Source organism: Lolium rigidum, chromosome 5, assembly GCF_022539505.1.
Source record: "Lolium rigidum isolate FL_2022 chromosome 5, APGP_CSIRO_Lrig_0.1, whole genome shotgun sequence".
Lineage (NCBI taxonomy): Eukaryota > Viridiplantae > Streptophyta > Magnoliopsida > Poales > Poaceae > Lolium > Lolium rigidum.
This window is the reverse complement of record NC_061512.1, coordinates 182,622,343-182,639,886: the sequence shown is the minus strand read 5'-3', so window position 1 is coordinate 182,639,886 and position 17,544 is coordinate 182,622,343. Positions and strand designations below refer to the sequence as shown.

The 17,544-nt window shown below is 45.3% G+C and overlaps 1 protein-coding gene and 1 long non-coding RNA gene across 3 annotated transcripts; both read right to left on the bottom strand.

Moving 5' to 3' along the window:
• Positions 1–3,625: 3,625 nt before the first annotated feature.
• Positions 3,626–8,253, bottom strand: LOC124654345 (homeobox-leucine zipper protein HOX25-like). The gene is made up of 3 exons (XM_047193354.1): positions 7,636–8,253; positions 7,143–7,540; positions 3,626–4,104 (listed from the first exon to the last, which is right to left on the bottom strand). The coding sequence occupies exons 1-3, from the start codon at positions 7,739–7,741 to the stop codon at positions 3,691–3,693; spliced, it is 918 nt and encodes a 305-aa protein (XP_047049310.1). The 5' UTR covers positions 7,742–8,253; the 3' UTR covers positions 3,626–3,690.
• Positions 8,254–11,307: 3,054 nt separating this feature from the next.
• Positions 11,308–14,900, bottom strand: LOC124651140. Of its 2 annotated transcripts, none has more exons than XR_006987288.1 (4): positions 14,680–14,900; positions 14,279–14,487; positions 11,780–12,056; positions 11,308–11,671 (listed from the first exon to the last, which is right to left on the bottom strand). It is a non-coding gene; the product is annotated as an uncharacterized LOC124651140 (long non-coding RNA). The 2 variants fall into 2 exon arrangements; XR_006987289.1 differs by having other exon boundaries at positions 14,684–14,900.
• Between the last annotated feature and the right edge of the window lie 2,644 nt (positions 14,901–17,544).

Below are 17,544 nucleotides of genomic sequence, written 5' to 3'. Positions count from 1 at the left end.
GTTAAACATCCATGCTTGCAAAATTTGAAGATATAAGGCTACACACAAAGCATAGCTGTATATAGTCTGGACACTGGACTAGCCAAACTATATCAGTGACTAATGGACACCTGCAAATATATAGTATAATTTTTGCGAACACCGGGTGACATGTTGAGAAAATGTTTAACCAAACAGCCTATTGTCCATAAAATTACAATAGCTGAAATAAAAGAACAACAACATTGATTTAATGAAGGCAAACGGCACAATGACATTCCAAAGAAAAGCCTAATAGAAACGAGGAGGCACCAGCGAGATATTTAGATATACAGATAAACTCACAGATGTACTTTAAGTTAAACAACTCAGTTTTGAAACAACAATATGAATAAATATCCAAAACACAACCATTTGCTCATTCATATTGTAAAAAGGAAGAAACATGCTCACACTGTTAGCTGATCAAAAGGCAGGAGTGCTAGAGCTATTTCTTAATCTTGTTTCACTCCATTTTGGAAGTTAAAATACTCATACTAATAAATAATGGCAGCATAAGTGATCATGATTTAAATTATATGAATAAATTAAGCCGGACAAGCTTAAAACCAATGTTTTAAATAGCCGGCTACAGGATATAGCCGCGGCCTCCAAAAACAGCTATAGACCGGCTATAGCCTAGCTTATAGCCGACTATTTAAGGACTTTGACAGCTTTTAGCGGGCTAATGCAGTTAGCTGCACCATGCGGGAAAGGCTATAGCGGACTATAGACGGCTATAGCCGGCTATTTTAAACTATGCTTAAAACTAAATCCATTTTTTTATTTCCCCTACCACATGCAAGGCCATCGTACAGTTGATAAAATGAACAACTATTTGTAGATTTCAACCAAGTTTTACTTTAGGTACTACAGTTTTAAAATTGTTAGCAATATTAATAGAGATAACGCTGCTAAATAAAAGAAATGTAACTACCATTAATCTTCAGAATATACCTATTGAGCTACCTATTTGACCTCTTAGTTGGTCAATTTTTCATGTTGTCAACTTCCAAATGTTTTTATCTCATCTTGAGAATAAAGGGAACTGTGGCTATGCACTACAGAAAACCCCCACCACACACGTACCAGAACGGAACAACATCATTGAATGTTGCATAGGCCATGAAGCAGCAGAAGAAACAAGTGATGCGACACTACTTGCAATTGTTAGCTTAACACAAATGTGAAGTCATCTATTACCTGCAGCATAGACGCTTTCAAATGGATAATGGCAATAGCCGTTGTCTCCGCCAAGTTCCTTGAACTGCAATGAATCAAGATGAATCATGAAGATGACTTTAAGTGTCCACAGGAAAACCACATTGTTGTTCTCAGCAAACCCTAGTATCCACAAGTATTTTCTTTCATTATGGCGATTCAGGGGAATTAGCTTGTCCAGTTCAATTGTTCTGGCCAGAAACCCAGAAAGCAATTCCACCACAATTGGTCATCCTCTTCCATAATTGGGTGATGCAGTCTGATTTTGACGACAAAATGAGGAAACCAAACCCACCACCCTCTGCCCGCATAACCGTGTATTTATGTTTGCCCTCAGCAAACATACCTACTGGCGTAAATACGCCTAGATGTATACCTAGACATTTACTCGCACACAAAGTTTTTCGAAGATATGTCCTTTTTGTGATCTGTGTATGAAGACAGTTTTTATGCTTCAAAATAGTTTTTTTGTTTTTTTATGTAGGTCATATAAAATATACTTTTTCTGAACAATTTTATGACATTATGAAATAGACTTAAAATACATTTTTTAATAGGTGCATCTTGATCTATGACCCAAAACAACATGTGGGTGGATTAAACCAAAAGAGGATTTTGTAAAATTATATGTTGATGCAAGGTTTAGTTGTGAGGAGGGTAAAGGAAGCATTGGTGCAATCATATGTGATGAAAGAGGGTTTTTCGTGGCGGCAAATAATTATGGCATAGGCGGATCTGTAGGGAGGCCAAGGTGGTGCAAGGACCTGGAATTTCTACTTAGCCTATATATCACTGAAAGAATTAAAAATAAATATAATTAAATGAAAAAACTGTTGGACCACCCTGACATATTGTGCTAGATCCGCCACTATTGTGGTGTTCCTTTTGTTTCTGATCGAGCGACAACAGAAGCTCAGGCGCTTCGAGACGGACTCTTGTTTCTAAGCCAACTGTGTTGTAATAGAATAGAGGTAAACTTGGATTGTGATCAAGTTATTGAAGTGATGATGAATGGAGGTAACTCGGTTAGACCAGCGACAACGATCTACGAGGAGTGTACTTTTCTTTGTCGAAATTTTACACAAGTTGTTTTTTGCCATTGACCTAGGGAAGCTAATGCGGTAATGCAAGTGCTGGTAGTACATCGGAGGGTAATCAACACAAACTTTTATTACCCATGTATGCCAAGGTTTTTATTCTCGAACGAGATTTCCGGTATACCGCTGGGAACCGGAAATTTCGTTCCCCTCCGAAAAAGGTGGCTACCGGTCAAGAAAAATCGAAACAGTTTGAGTTTCAAGTTAGAAAATCAGGTTAATATTGTTCATATGTAACGTCAACCATAGTGTTAAGCCATAGCGGGATCGTAGTTTAGGCTCTTTTATCACACATGCAAGGTCGTGGTATCGAATGAATGCTCACAACCTCTCACTATTTTCCAACTTTTATGTATCTTCCTAAGTAAAAGAATTTAATTTTATGCTGCAAAACCGGGGGTTAATTTAGCAAACAGAGCTACGCCAGCCATTACCCATGATACTATATCGGTATCTTAACTCTTTTAATTACTTTGAAGTTTTAATTTTTGAAATTCAAAATTTGTTTGAATAAACTCGGACGGTAAAACACCGAGAATTCTGGTATTTAACTAAAACCGGATAGTCCCACCCCCTCCAGTAAATAAGAGCCACCGAAATCTTGAAGTATGCATGTATTAGCGAACGATGTATCGTGATTTCCGATCAATCAAATTTGCCATGGTGGCTTTCTCTAAAAATTATCGACCCTAAAATGTTCTATTTCTTTTCTTCCTTGACTTAAAATCAATTTGGCAAACACGTTTTCCCTTTGTTTTTTCTTGAAGGAAAAAACACGTTTTCCCTTTGGGTTGCACGGAAACACGGAGTGAGGTGGCTCTTGCCATATTCAACAAAAGAGTTAAATCAATCAAAATATTTTGAAGACCATTTCAACGTATCTTAAGCTTAGAATTTCTTTACCGGGTAGAAAATGCGGCCAAGATGTCGTTATGGTTTAACACTCTTGGAGTATAATCTTGATGAGTTTTTTTAATCAAATAGAGAAAAGTTATACTCCGTAGAAGTGTTGTAGTTTCAGATGTAACATGTGATTAAGTAAGCCCGTAGTATCATAGTAATACAATTAATTCACTATATATCCACTGCTAATCGTACAAATAACTAACACTCCTAGCAAATATGTACTTCCTCTGATCTATAATAAGTGTCAGGGCTTAGTTTAAATTAGCTCAAATTTAAACTAAACCTTGGACAGTTATTATGGATAGGAGAGGGTAACACTTTTGCCAATGGAATAAACATTGGGCATGTCCTCAGCGCCACTTCCAGTCAAAGTCAGTGGCTCGGCGCACAGGTATGCTGATTTTGGTTCCAAAACAAAAGATGAGAGATATGCTAATTTCCTGATCGATCAGCTCCAGAACCACGCCCAGTAATTGGGTTGCGCCTCCTCCAGCTCCTGCCTTTCAATGCTCACGCGGTCCACGGCGACGACGTCGAGCATGGCGTCCGGGAGGAAAAAGGCGCAGCCACCCAGCTCGCCGCTGACCGCTGCGGCACAGTCGTCGTCCGAGGACGACGGAGGCGAGCGCGCGTCGGCGAAGTAAGAGTAGGACTCCGGGCTGTCTTTGGCTCCAGCAGCGAAACCGGGCAGCACCCCCGCCGCGCCATTCTCGGAGTTGGTCTCGGCACAGGCGGCGTAGCCTTCTTTCAGCTGAATGGCTAGTGTTGCTTCTGCGTTACCGGCATGTGCCGTGTCTGACGCGGCGGTTCGCTCCTCCGGTGATGACTCCTTTGCTTGCAGTTTCTCAGTCAGTGAGGTCACCTGCACAATGTGCATGCTCGGTCAGGAGGTGACATGTCTTGTTTGAATTCAGGTGGTTTGAAACAACCGTGTAATACATGCATGATAGTGATTTAAATGATTTGCTATTGAGTGCTGCAATTTAGTCCACGCGTCCAGTAAGTATCTGATCCCTGCAGTTATCCAGAAGCTGTAGCACTAGCAAGAACTCTTGATTTGGTCAGTACTTTACTAGTTGTTCTTAGAATTGCATGCCATTGTGATTCAGATGTGATACCAATGGGCTTACCAAAGAAAAACATCACTCTGTTTACAGGGAGTAATTAAAACCAAAATGAAAAGGCAGGGCTCCTCGCGTTGCTCTAAAACAATTATAACCAAATCAATAGAATTTGGACCATTTAAGTAAATGTCTTCATAATAAGATATTTTGGTTTACGAAAATAAGTTTCTTCAAGAGAGCAATTTCATTATCTACATAACAGAGAGAAAAATAAATTTTGCTTCATTTATTATAGTTTTGGGTTTGACAACTCAGATTTCAACTACAGTTTAGAGAAGAGTGTAACTTGCACTAGTGGGTGACATAGCAAATTTCTTTTAATTTCGTGACATAGCAAATTCTTTTAGTTTCGTATTTGCATTTTGCAAAAATTCGATTACCGTTTTTGTTTCCTATAGAATTATTTTTGTCTTGAATTTGCAAAGATTTGGATTATTCTTCTGTGTTACACTTTTTGACTTTCATATTTTTATTAGGCGTGACATAGATTTTGTGTGCAATTACAGAGATGTCGTGTAATTGCATATTTTTTTAAAAATGTACACCCTTTTGCTGAAATTGCATTTTTTTGGTATATTATACTTTTTTGTGAACCATGTTATGAAAAATATCTAACATTTTTCATGCACGATCGTACTTTTTGTGTGTACATGGATATTTATTTTTGCACTTTTATATTAGAAGAGAGCGACTGTGGCTCAGCCGAACCACCTAATCTCAACTGTAAAATCCATGTGAAACTGGAAAAACAGAGTTGCAACTTACAGCAACCCATGTGTAATCAGTTGTAACTCCAGTTCAACACATGTGTTACTAGGAAAATCTCAATTGCAACTTCGGTGCAACCTATATGTAACTGTAAAATTCTCACTTGCAACTCATGTACAACTCACATTTCACATAGTCTTTATTATTCTATGGTTTTAATACTTTTGTATGAAAGATTAGAGGCCTAAAGATGCAAACTTCACACGATCCATTCTGTTTACCCTCTTCATGATTAGAGCATGTCTAGCAGCCCCTTATATTTCTGCCCCGTATCTCGCCGCTTTTTCGCGCCGTATCGAAAAATTGCTAACGGAAGAGCCATTCCGTCTAGCAGACCCCGTATTTCGCCCTGTATTTTCAAAAATAAAAACCCCTGGAAGTTCAATTTCATTGATCATACTACGGATCATACATACGGATCAACGATTCTACATCCAGAATGCGCGATCCTACTCGGGGAGGTCGACTAGGTACGAGTCCGCCTCCGCCTCCGCCTCCCGCAACTCCGCCTCCTTCGCGGCGGCGATGGCCGCCGCCACCTCTTCCTCCTCCGCCCTCTTCCTCTTGGCTTCGTCCTTGAGGAACTGTCGTAGCTCCTTCAACAAGTCGGGGGGCCTCCTCCTCCTCGCCGGCGAGCGGAGCTCCTCCGGCCGGTGCTCCCGCTGCTCCAAGCCTCCTTCGCCCAGCGGCGGCGCTCCCAGTCGGCACGCCACTCGTCGAACTTGGGCCCGCTCATCGGCTTCATCGGCGGATCCTCGTTGTACCAGCGCCCGCCCGCCGCGAAGTCAACGAGCTTCGGCGGGACGTACGCGGCGCTGGCGTAACTGCAGGCCGCATGCCGTCTCCCGGCGGCGGATCTCTTGCATTGGCGCCGCCACGCATCCTCCACGTTGTCCGGCGAGCGGGATCGCTTCGATCCGCTCGCCGGCGAGGCGTGCATCGCGGCGGCGGGCGTCCGTGCCGGATCTGGGGTGAAATGCGGCGCGGGGGAGTGAGGAATTGCTCGCCGGAGCTAAGTACGGAGGCGGTGGCGCACGGCGGAGCTAGGGTTGCGAGTGAGGGGTTAACCCCTCACTCACACCTGCGCCCAGTATAAGTACGGGGCGACGGGGCCGATTTCCTGGGCCCCGTATTCCGTCGAAACGGGCCGGCCCGAATACGGGACCTGCTAGACGCCCCAAATCGCGCCTGCCCCGTATCCCGCCGGAATTTTACGGGGTGGGCGGGTTATACGGGGCCTGTTAGACATGCTCTTAGAGAACATGAGCATCCAACATCAGAAATTTCAAATGGAGGCTGAGTTACAAGTATCCTTTGATTTCTAGACATTTGAAAAACATATTTTGTAGTTCTAAGAAAATCTGAAAAAAATCCTAGGTGGAGCATATGATGTATAACACAAACGCGTAAAATATCAATAAAACAAGAAGTGGGTCTAGCTCAATTGCTTGGGGAAGTAAATGAAAAAACCAACCACACAGGAAGTCCCCACGAGCGTAGACTTAGATTCTCTTCTTATTAAAAAAATCACATTAGGAGCTTTTTCAACCGTATTTCTTTCAAAAAAATATCAATAAAGCTACTTTGTATTTTAGACTACACAAAAATGGAAAACATGCCGTATAGTGAATAGTGCACATTTTAAAAATATAAAAAATTCAGATTTTTTTTATTTTTCTGTAGCCTAAATTTGATTTTACTTTAAGATTTTGCAGGCTTATAGGATACAACTATAACTACATCCAAACTTTATCCAATTTTTAAAAAATTGTAAATATGATTTTTGATTTTTTTTAATAAAGTGCTACATGTAGATTTGGGTGTCCATTTGTGGCACTCCATCCAACATCCTCAAGTCCTCTTTGTCGCAAATTTAGGTGGTTGTTCTTTCCCTAAATTTGAAGTGTTTGATAACCCTTTGGTATAGGTGCACAAGCACAATCATTTGGGAACTCAAATCTGTTATGGGCTGATATATGTGTGAAGTTAATAAAGGTTTGATGAGCACCTGCGAACGGAGGCGGTGGTTGTCTGCCATGAGCTCGTCGCGTCCGGCGAGGAGCTCGTCGTGGGCGGCTCTGAGGGCATGGAAGTCGTGCTCGAGCTGCTTTGCCTTCCAGCGAGCGCGGCGGTTCTGGAACCACACGGCCACCTGGCGCGGTGCCATCCCGAGCCGCCGGGCCAGCTCGCCTTTCCGCTCCGGCTCGAGCTTCCGCTTCTCCTCCTCGAAGCTCTGCTCCAGCGCCACCACCTGCTCAGCGGTCAGCCGCCGCTTCCTCTCCGGCGCGTGATCGTCCATTCCGTAGTACCCGTACATCTCGTCGTTCAACTGGAGCTCCTCGTCAAGCGTCGTCAGGAACGGCCGCTTCCGCCGCCCGTCCTCCACGCTAGCCACCACCGGCGAGCCTGCATATACATATTAGTATATTACAGAGTCGTGCTTTGTAAGTGTAATTAAGCAGAGCAATCCAAGAACCAACGCTAGAGATACCGATCCTTACCTCCAAGGAAGCTCGCACTGCCGCCAAAGAGCATCATCTGCCCGCCTCCGGTGCCGGCAGCGCGGCACGGCGCAGCGGAGCTGAAAATGAGGCGGCCGGGTTCCATGGAAATTCCCTTCTCGCAGCACTTCAATTATGAATACGTGTGCGCACCACCCGCTCCTTCACCTCCTTCTGAAACTCGATCGGAGGCGACCAGCGGGCCGGGCTTAGCTTGTTTGTTTAGAAGGAGGAGGCGGCGGCGGCCGGGAACTTGTGGCGGAAGAAGCTGGTGCTCCACAGCATGCGCGTGGATGTCTTCATGGGGTACAGAGAGAACCCCATCACGCTTCCGGCAACGCCGGAGAAGAGCACGAGATTCTTTCAGGCCAAGTTTGCGGGATGCACGGTGGCCGGAGAAGCTGGCTGGGTGTGGTGGTGGTGGATGCACTGATTATTTCTCTTTCAGGATACTACTTCTACTTAGTCGTCGGCCAGTGGTTGTTCGAGGTTTGTAAAATGTGTACTCCTAATTGGGGGATTAGAGGTGCTGTGGGTAAAGTTTGGACTCTAAAGGAGGTGGGATTATATAGGCCCAAGTGACTCTGCATTTACTAAAATGCCCTTAATTTGGTTTGAGTGGCGGTATGTCTCCTGATTCCTGTGTCCTGATTAGGGGATTAGAGTAAATTTATTGGAGTGTGACGATAGACTCTTCTTCTTAAGATAACCTAAGCTTATTATGTGCTCTTTAGTCACAAGTGATTGTTTTTATACAAATTGAAACCATATTTAAAATAGAGAAAAAAAATCTTTGGAATCCTCAAGAGTTGGACGGTATCATGCTCACCTGAATTCCGTGTGATATATTTACACCAAATTTACCTTGTTTGATTGCACATATGAAGAACCAAGGAATCTTTCAAGGAGGCTTACTCTTCAACACAAAGCTTTGAAGTTTTTTGTGTTTGTGTTACATCTTTGTCTACCTCGAAATAGGCTTTCGCCCCGCTATATTAATATAGCAACCACACGATACAACTGTCACACGGTACAACTGCTGGGGCATCAGCACAAGCACGCCCAAAAGAAAAACACAAAAGAAAGAAAAGAGAAAGAAGGTCGACAAGGTCGGATCGATGAAAACGAAGACGCCAAGTAGCCGCCGCGCCCTCCGGAGAATTCCCACCTCGCTCCTAGCACTCTGAAGCCCCGCGTACCAAGCAACACCTCCAAGAAGGGGTGCGACGACAACGACGCTGCTGCCCGGACTAATCCTGGGGTTTCCCCCGGTACGCGCAGGGACAAGGGAGGAAGGCTTCACCCAACGCCCTTCAGGAAGGGAAGATGGCGCCCGCAGGCGTCACCGCGTCGGTGTCGGCCAGACCGACAGAGATTTCTCCCGACCCTCGCAACCCTGCCCCGAACGCTCCATCGTGCTCCACCAAACACATCGCCCACCAACTTGCGCCACCACGGCCACATGGACACCACCGTCGCCTTACCGCGACCAACAAACCGAGGCCAGCAGGACCAGGGAGGATCCCGAAACCGAGGAACGGCGAGGTATTGGACACGCAGGAGGGAACCGCCTCCACCGCCAACGGCGGCACCAGTCCGGACATGCCAACAAGGGGCAAACCAGGCCCACCTGGCCCGGCCGAGCACAGACCCACCTAGCCCGTGCTCGTGAAGCCCCCGTCGGGATGTTGCAGGACACGCGCCGCCACCCCAGCCATGCTCCGCTCCGGCCACCTCCCCTGCCCACCGGAAGCAGCAGCTCCGCCTGGACCCGGCCCACCAGGACCCAGATTGGGCCCAAAGGGCCCGGATCTGGGCCGGGAGGGCACCACCAGGCGCCGCCTCGCCGCCCCGCCGCCAACCAGCGACGCCAACACCAGCTTGCCGCCCGGCGCTGCGCTGCCCATGGAGCTTCGCCGCCGCCGGAACCACCGTCGAACCAGGGAGCACCGCCGCCGACCGAGGGAGCCCCGCGTTCCCCCTCCAGACGCACGGGTAGGAGCATCACCGCCGCCGCCGGCACCGCACGGGGCTTTGCCCGGCGGCCTGCGCCGACGGCGGCGGCAGGGGAGAGCGGAGGAGGGGGTCGAGGCCGAGCTAGGGCGTGGCCGCCCTCCTGTCGCCCGCGGGGAGCGACAGGGAGGGCCGGACCGGCGGGGGAGGAGAGGAGGGAGGGCGCGGCGGCGGCGTGACGGGCCCGGCGGCGGCGGCGCGAGGGGGGCGGAACCCTAGGGAGGAGGGGAGAGACCTGGTCCGATTAGCATAGCACTCACCACATCTTTGTCTACCCAAGAGGAACACCCTCTTATACACCTGCAACAGAGTCAAGGTGGAAGACACGGTTATTTCTTTCCAATTACCGTGCACGTTCATTTGGATTCATCAATCTTCAGCAAATGTTGCACAAACCCTATGTCCAAACTGATTTTTTCGGGACCATTCAATTACTAAACAAAACATGGCGCGCGACGGAGGAGAGGTTGATGTGTATATGTCCTCTTCTCAAGATTTTGGTGAAAAGTAGAGTCTCAAAATTTATAATATGTTGTTCTAACTTCCTCTTCACTAGCAATGCGAGACCAAAACCGATTCAGTTGTCATGCATATGTAAGCCTTTGAGATTTATTCAAGAATTAGTGTGATTACTGATGGTCCTACTCCAATAGTTCCAAGTTCCAACACTCAAGGACGCGTATGATTAAAACACACAAATTTCGAGTAGCAACTTGAATTTGCAAAGCCTTATCGACTTTCTATAGTCTTCCTGCCAACGTGTGGGAGCTTTCTTGGGGTGATTAGACCAGCTACCTACATGGTTCACACGACCTCCCTTGCTATGACAAAAATCAAATCAAAGTGTCAACTAGGAGTAGACAATAGTACTCCTCCTGCCGGCTTGAATGTTAAAGCGCACAGCTGTTGGGAGCAACTCGTTTGGTTTCGTGGCGCCGTTTCGTTGCAGTAAAAAGGCAAGTTCTACAGGCGCACAAAAGCGGCCTTCAGAAACCGAAAAGGCTAACCTACGACAGCCCAAATATATGGCTTACCTTCATTTTCTTTGAAAAGTTGGTTAATTAGGTTGTTAAACAAATACTCGTGTGTCAGCTTCATGACGGGGCTGCACGTATACACACCAGTTAAGGATCTAGTTGTATACATGGCTATGTCTAGTATACGCTTAATTTGCGAGTGTCAAGGAATCCATATACTGAATTACTGATATAGAGTATTTAACTAATAGATGCTAGTTGTCTGATTGTTAGTACTTTACAGTTTTTGTCTCGTTTGTCATTTGTATGCAGCTTCAACTGCAGTGGGGAAAACAGAAGGAAAAAATAATGTGAAGTCAACTTCAGATGAGAATTCGTCGACAGAAAAGTGCAGAACCTTTTGTGGTTTGAAATTTTCCACCAAATTTAACTATTTAGTAATTGCAATGTGTACTCCTGTCCAAAGCTACTAAAAATTGCATGCATGCACCAATAAAAAAGAAGGAAAAGGATATGTTTCGAATAAGCGTGTATGGACCAACTTGGGAAGGCGACTTTGTTCCCTACAGAGTATAATTCTAAGCATGTATGTACCGTTATTGAAAGTGACAAAGCATACATAGAATTTCACAGCACACACATATTCCGCAGGATTGAAACCAACCAAGCAAATTTTCATACTTTTCAGCACATATAAGCTAAAGAAAGACTAAAAACATTTGCCCCAATATGTGTGAATGATGTAAAAAGAAGTGTCACAACTGAGACTGGAAAGGATGCTTCTTTAGTTGTTGCTTGTGCTGCGAGGTAGGACTAGTCTCCAATGCGGTTATTCTCATAGTTTTTATGGAATCAAAACAGGAATCCTACACTTGTCTCCCTCCCTTTTTGCACCTAACTGGATGATCACTAGTTCAGCATTCGGTGCTTACCAATCTCACCAAAACACTGCAAGCTCAAGTCCTGATTTCCATTTCTTGAAAAAACGTTTGGTTTCTTGTCTTTCACTTTTGGAAGAACTTGTGCTAGGTTTCTCAGACTCTTATCTGGAGAAATAACAGAGAATATAGAACAAAGTGAGTGACAACCCTGATCTGGTGTGCTGGTGTGATGAACTGTAGCTTTCAACTAGTAGTCATCAAATATGCGCTTACTTGCATGTGCCATGATTCACATGGGGCATAAGGAATAGCCTAACAGTTTTCTGTTGAAGACCACTCCTGAATGGACTTTTGGTCTTATATTTCTCAGGCCAAAACCAGAGCACCAAGTGCCATGTTATTGGCCAACCACTTGTTCCATGCTGACTGCAGCAGGTGCCATTAAGGTCAATTCTGAACTTAAAAAGATAACCTTCTTTTCTCCCTCTGCTTTTCTTGCCATGATTTCTTAGCAAGTGAGCCTTCCTGTTCTTAGTAGGGCACTCAACACCTGTGCAGGAGCAAGAGTTGGAGATGAGTTTGAGTTGCCATGTACAGGAAGTGATCTGGCTTTAATTTGTGAGGCTGTCTGATGCATGATATGATCAAATAGGGTTTGGACACGGTGAGATGTGTGACAATTAGCTCATTAATTAAACCTATCTTAGCACTATATCGTAGAATTTTCTTCTTTCAGTTGCCGTCAAAGACTTGTCTCCCTCACCTTTATTTTAACCTGTCGAACTATGGGTTGGTCAGAATGTGATGCGCACCAATCTCAAGGGGACACTGCAAGCACAAGTCATGATTCCTTTTCATCTTCTTTTAAAAAACTATTGTTTATATATGTCATTAGCTTTTGGTAAAACTTTTCGCTTGTGCCTAGAAAGAGTTCTCAGACTTTATCTGAAGAAAACAGAATTGCACTACAAAGTGAGTCACAACCCTGATGTGTAGGTGGTGATGAAATGCAACATTCAACTAGTATTCTTCACATGGCATAAGAGTCAAGAGATAGTCTAATAGTATTCTGCTGCTGCTCATGAAGGCTCCTTAATTGACCTATTAATATTATATTTCTAAGGCTAACTTCATGAGTACCAAATGTCATGTTCCTGGCCAACCACTTGTTTGTTGCCAATTGTAGCAGCAGGTGATACTCTAGACAATTCTTTTTGGAAACACTCAAGATAACATGCAGTCACATAAACACATATTATAAGCGCACTTATATACTAAATGATAGAGTTTTGGAGATGAAGATTTGTGAAGTCACGATAGACACTTTCATTTTGAAATGGGGCAAAAACCAGACACTTCAGTGTTTACAGGCACATCTACCGTGAAAAGAGTAATAATCCATCTCGGTGGGACAGGCATGGTGGCAAACCTAGGGTCTGATTATTGGTGAGAAATTGTATCATGTTTTTTTTTATAATTGGTGTCTTATTTCCGAAATGGAGTATGCGTCCCCCGGCCTCTGCATATGAAAAGATGCATACGGTCTTCTTTATTAATTTATTTAACAAAACATAGATGGAGAGCATACATCAAAACTCGAAGCCTCCACACAATACCTACAAACCCGACAACGGGTGAAGATCATGTCAACAGGGTCTTATGCTCTAGAAACAGCGAAATCCTCCACCTGCTGGCAACCAGGAAATGTCAACTACACCGAGACGCCCTTCCAAGCGAAACGAGAGCGCCCAGCCGGTTTAGCAAACTGTTAGCGAGCACCTCATGTACACACAATAAAAATCCGTCAATCGGTGTCTTATGGTGTGGCAATAATCTTTTTTGGGGTGCTTTGTTCGGCTCCCAGTCAGCCAAGGCAGGCTTTCAGGCGGTATTTTTCTTTTTTTGAACAAAAGGCCTTGTTGTTGGTGGTGTCGCTCAAGTAGCATGTTGACTAAGAAGGCATCAAAATGCAGCCAAGTAGGTGCCATACTTTTTTTCTTAAACATAGTAAGCGCGAGACACGCCGAGGGACCGAGACGGCAGATTTGTCGCCAAAGGTGCTTCGCTGTTGACGGCACGGGGGCTGAAAGATCTTGACTTCCATCAAGCTGGAACTAACAGAATATGTGCAGTCATCTAATGTTTTAAAAGAGTGGCTCGGTTGTTCCGTGGCTATCAGTTTTGCTGCCTTGCTAAGCCGCCGGCCGCGTATTTGAACTCCGTGCAGGTCATGTTCTAAAGTTGCAGGAATAATCGGTAGGGTGCAAGACAAATTTAGAAGGTATTACTCAGAAAAGAACATGGAATACAAAATCAGATCTGGTTGCCAAGATTTTAGGCTAAATTAAGGGTAAATTTAGTGGGATTTGTGCTTCAATAAATGATCTTCTAATTAAAAGTACACATTGCCTTTTTAAATGAATGGCTGGATTTTATTTCATACTACTCACCTCGTGTGGATAGTAAAAGGTACCGGAAAACATGCCTAAAAATACCCCAAATAAAAAGAAAAGGAAGCCTCAAAAATATGCCATTGTATTACTAATTGTATACTAATGTAGTACTATTTTTCTACTAATGTAGCACGATCTATGAACTAATGTAGCATCTGTAAAGTCCAAAATGCAAAAAAAAGAAAAAAAAACATAGACAGTGACCCAAAAAAATTCCAGAAACTAAATTACTTTCATGCATCTATGCATGTTCATTATTAAATTAAAAAATGATGTACTAACAGAGCATTCATTTTTTTCAAGATAGTAACAAACTCACGGCTGATCTTTCTTTGGCTGCCCTCTTGAATTTTCGACCGTGTATGATAAAATTGTCATATGTATGGACTGTATCTTGAGATGCCTGAGCCTTCTTCATCTATCGAGGTGCGAGCTCTTCATTTGCTGCCCTCTTTGCTCTACTCCTCTTCTCAATTGTTTCTAACTCGATAGTAGCATCTTTTTCATTAGCCTCCTTGCTGACAACATCTGTAGGAAAGAAATAATGCAGATGGAACACATGATAATAATGAAAGTAGCATCCCATATATACTTATGTAGCTTCTCATCATACAAAAATCAAAAGAAAAAAATGCAGAAAATAACCTAAAATGTGGTACCGAAGCACATCAATATTATATTTTAAGTAGCAACAATAGAATAAAGGTATTATAAACAAACCTACAAGCAGTAATGCAGCAACAAAACGAAAAATGTGGGAACAACCGGCACTGCATGCTCGCCCACTTCAGTCCCTTCTCCAAGACTATAACAGATGTCTAGGCCTCACTCACCATACATAATAAAAATAGGTAAACAACATAATTAGATGCATTAATTTGGAAAGATATAAAAGAAAAATAAAATACTGCAGCATCAGTAGCTACATGCGCATCTGATTTGTGACTAGGGTTATCCGGGATTTTGTTAAACTCAAAATATTCTTCAGTCCCTAGAGGAATAGATCCATTGGAGGAGCGTCAGGAGCGTTATTCCATTGTTCGTCGGATATACCACTCGGTGTCCTGGATGCAAACGGCGATCTGACATGGCTGTCAACAAACTGCTGCTCACCAATGTCGCCTCATGTGCATGAAGAATCGATGAATGCTATAGGATGTGGCACGTCCAGGATGCTACTCCGTGAGTGCACCTCGGTATCTTCTGCTCTATCCACATGTTCCTCGGCCTCTTCTTCTTTAGCGTCATGAATGCTCTCCTTCTTTGCTTCATCCATGTCAACCTATCCTTCTTTTGCAGACCCTGCTCCTCATATCCTATGACAGGATTTCTGTTTTGCTCAACATTTGCATCAGTTGGGAACACAACACTTGGACCATATCCTTCCCAGATTGCATCATCTACGACAATGAAAAAAGCAGACATGCACTGGGAATACATGTGTTTGAAGCCAATGACAAGGTTCAATCAGTGAGTTGAGCAGCGGAAAACAAGTTCATGGTAAGACGGGAAACATGAGACACATCAGGAACGGAAAAGGAGGGAGTAGAAAGAGTGTCATGACTAGCAACAAGAAGAGAAGTACCATCGGCAGTAAGAACATGAATAGGAAAAGGGAGAGGTCGAAGAGAAGAAAGAGAAGAAGAATCAAGCGACATGTGGAAAGAAGCTCCAGAATCCAGAACCCACGAGGATGTACCTGACTATGTAGAGGAAACAGCCATAGAGGCAGTAGCCTGTCAAAGCAGAGCCAGAGGAGGCAAGGAGGCGCTGAAGCCTCGCAATATTCTGCTTAGTGAAGCCGGTGGTGACGGGCGCTGAAGGTGGAGCACGAGGAGGCACTCCTCGCTGCTTCTGATAGCAGTCAGACTCAAGGTGACCAGGCCTCCGACAGTGAGTGCAGAACCGAGGAGGACGAGGGCGACCTCCACCGCGAGAAGGGCGAGCTCCTCCAGTAGCAGCAGGCGCTGGTGTGGGTAGAAGCAGCGGTGCAGGTGCAACCGGAAACCAAGCAGCAAGAGAAGGTGTCCCAAGTAGACCAGCACCACGCAGACGAGTCTCCTCGGTACGGAGCTCAGTCAACACCTCTGAGATAGGAACACGGTCCCGAGCAAACAACTGGGCACGACGGGGCTCAAACTCTGGACGAAGTCTAGACTGAAACTCATGGATCCTCTGAAAATTCATATCTGAACGTACTGTCCGGCAACACCAGACAGCACTGCGAAGGGAGTCAAGCTGGCGCCAGATCACCGCAACAGTAGAGTCACCCTGCTGAAGTTCATGCTCCTAACACAGATAAATATAGAGAATCCCCAGAAGGCTAATAGCGCTGACGAAGGTGAGACCACATCTCAGCAACAGTAGCAAGGCCCATAAACTCAGAAGCAAATTGTGGCTGAACACTCTGAGAAAGAACAGCAACAGCCTGGCATCCTCATCACACCACTGAGTAAAAGCCGCCACACTATCCCGATAGGAACCAAAAGCCTCTGAGTAAGCAAGTACATGCTTCTCGTATGCCTCATTAGCAGCAAGCTCGGCAGACCTGGCTGCCTCTTGAGCAGCCTGGGGAGCATCATCAGCAAGGGCCTGTGGCACTGGCGGTGGTGTAGGAGGATGCGGCGGACAAGGGACCTCGCCGGTAAGAACACCCCACAACCGAAGACCACGCATGTGGATGCGCATAAAGGCAGCAAACTCCCCATAGTTGGTACCATCAAAGATCACTGGGCACCGAGGAATACTGACATAGCCAGATGCGGAGAATGCCATTTTTTTGGAACCAGATCTAGATCTGGCCAAGACACCCGGGGCGTGCTGCAGCCCGAGCAGACGGAGGAGGGCCGGCTGCAGCAAGATCGGCCAGGGGCGGAGCCGGCCAGATTAGGGCTGGCCGGTGCGAGCTGCTGCACGGGCAGGAGCAGCTGGAGCCCAACCGGGGCTCGCTCGGGGCGGAGGCTGCCGAGGGCGGGCCGGCACCAGAGGAGAGGTCTACCAGGGGAGGGCCGGCCGGAGGCGGGGCCAGACGGGACGGGCCGGAGAGGTGGCGGCCGGAGATGAAGCTGGCCGTGCAAGACGCAGAAGTGGGGAAGAAGCAAGCCAAGATAGGAGCAGGCCAAAGAGCTCGCCGGAGAGATCGACAGCGGCAGCACAGAGTTGCTACGTGCAAGAGGAGCTGAACCTAAGCTTCTGATACCATGTTGTGAATGGGCAGAGGAGCAAAGGCAAGGAAGCCCCTCATACACAGTAAAGGAGTCTATACATCACTAACACTTGATAGTTGCACCAACATCAGCAACAAAATAGCCTTATACTTCTCATGCATGTGCTTGTAACGAGCTGGGACCTATCGGCTATCGTTAACAAGAAACATGAGAAAACCCAAAAAATATGCATATGCAAGGAAGCATTGAATACAAAGTATTGAAAAAATTGAGCATGCCTAATGTAGAAATACGTAAGTGCTAATAAAGCAACCATTAGTTAAAATTAATATGCACAATAGAAGAAAATACATGGTTAAAAATAGTAGGAGTAAACAATAATAGGTAATGCAGCAAACCTACAACAATAAGGCGGTAA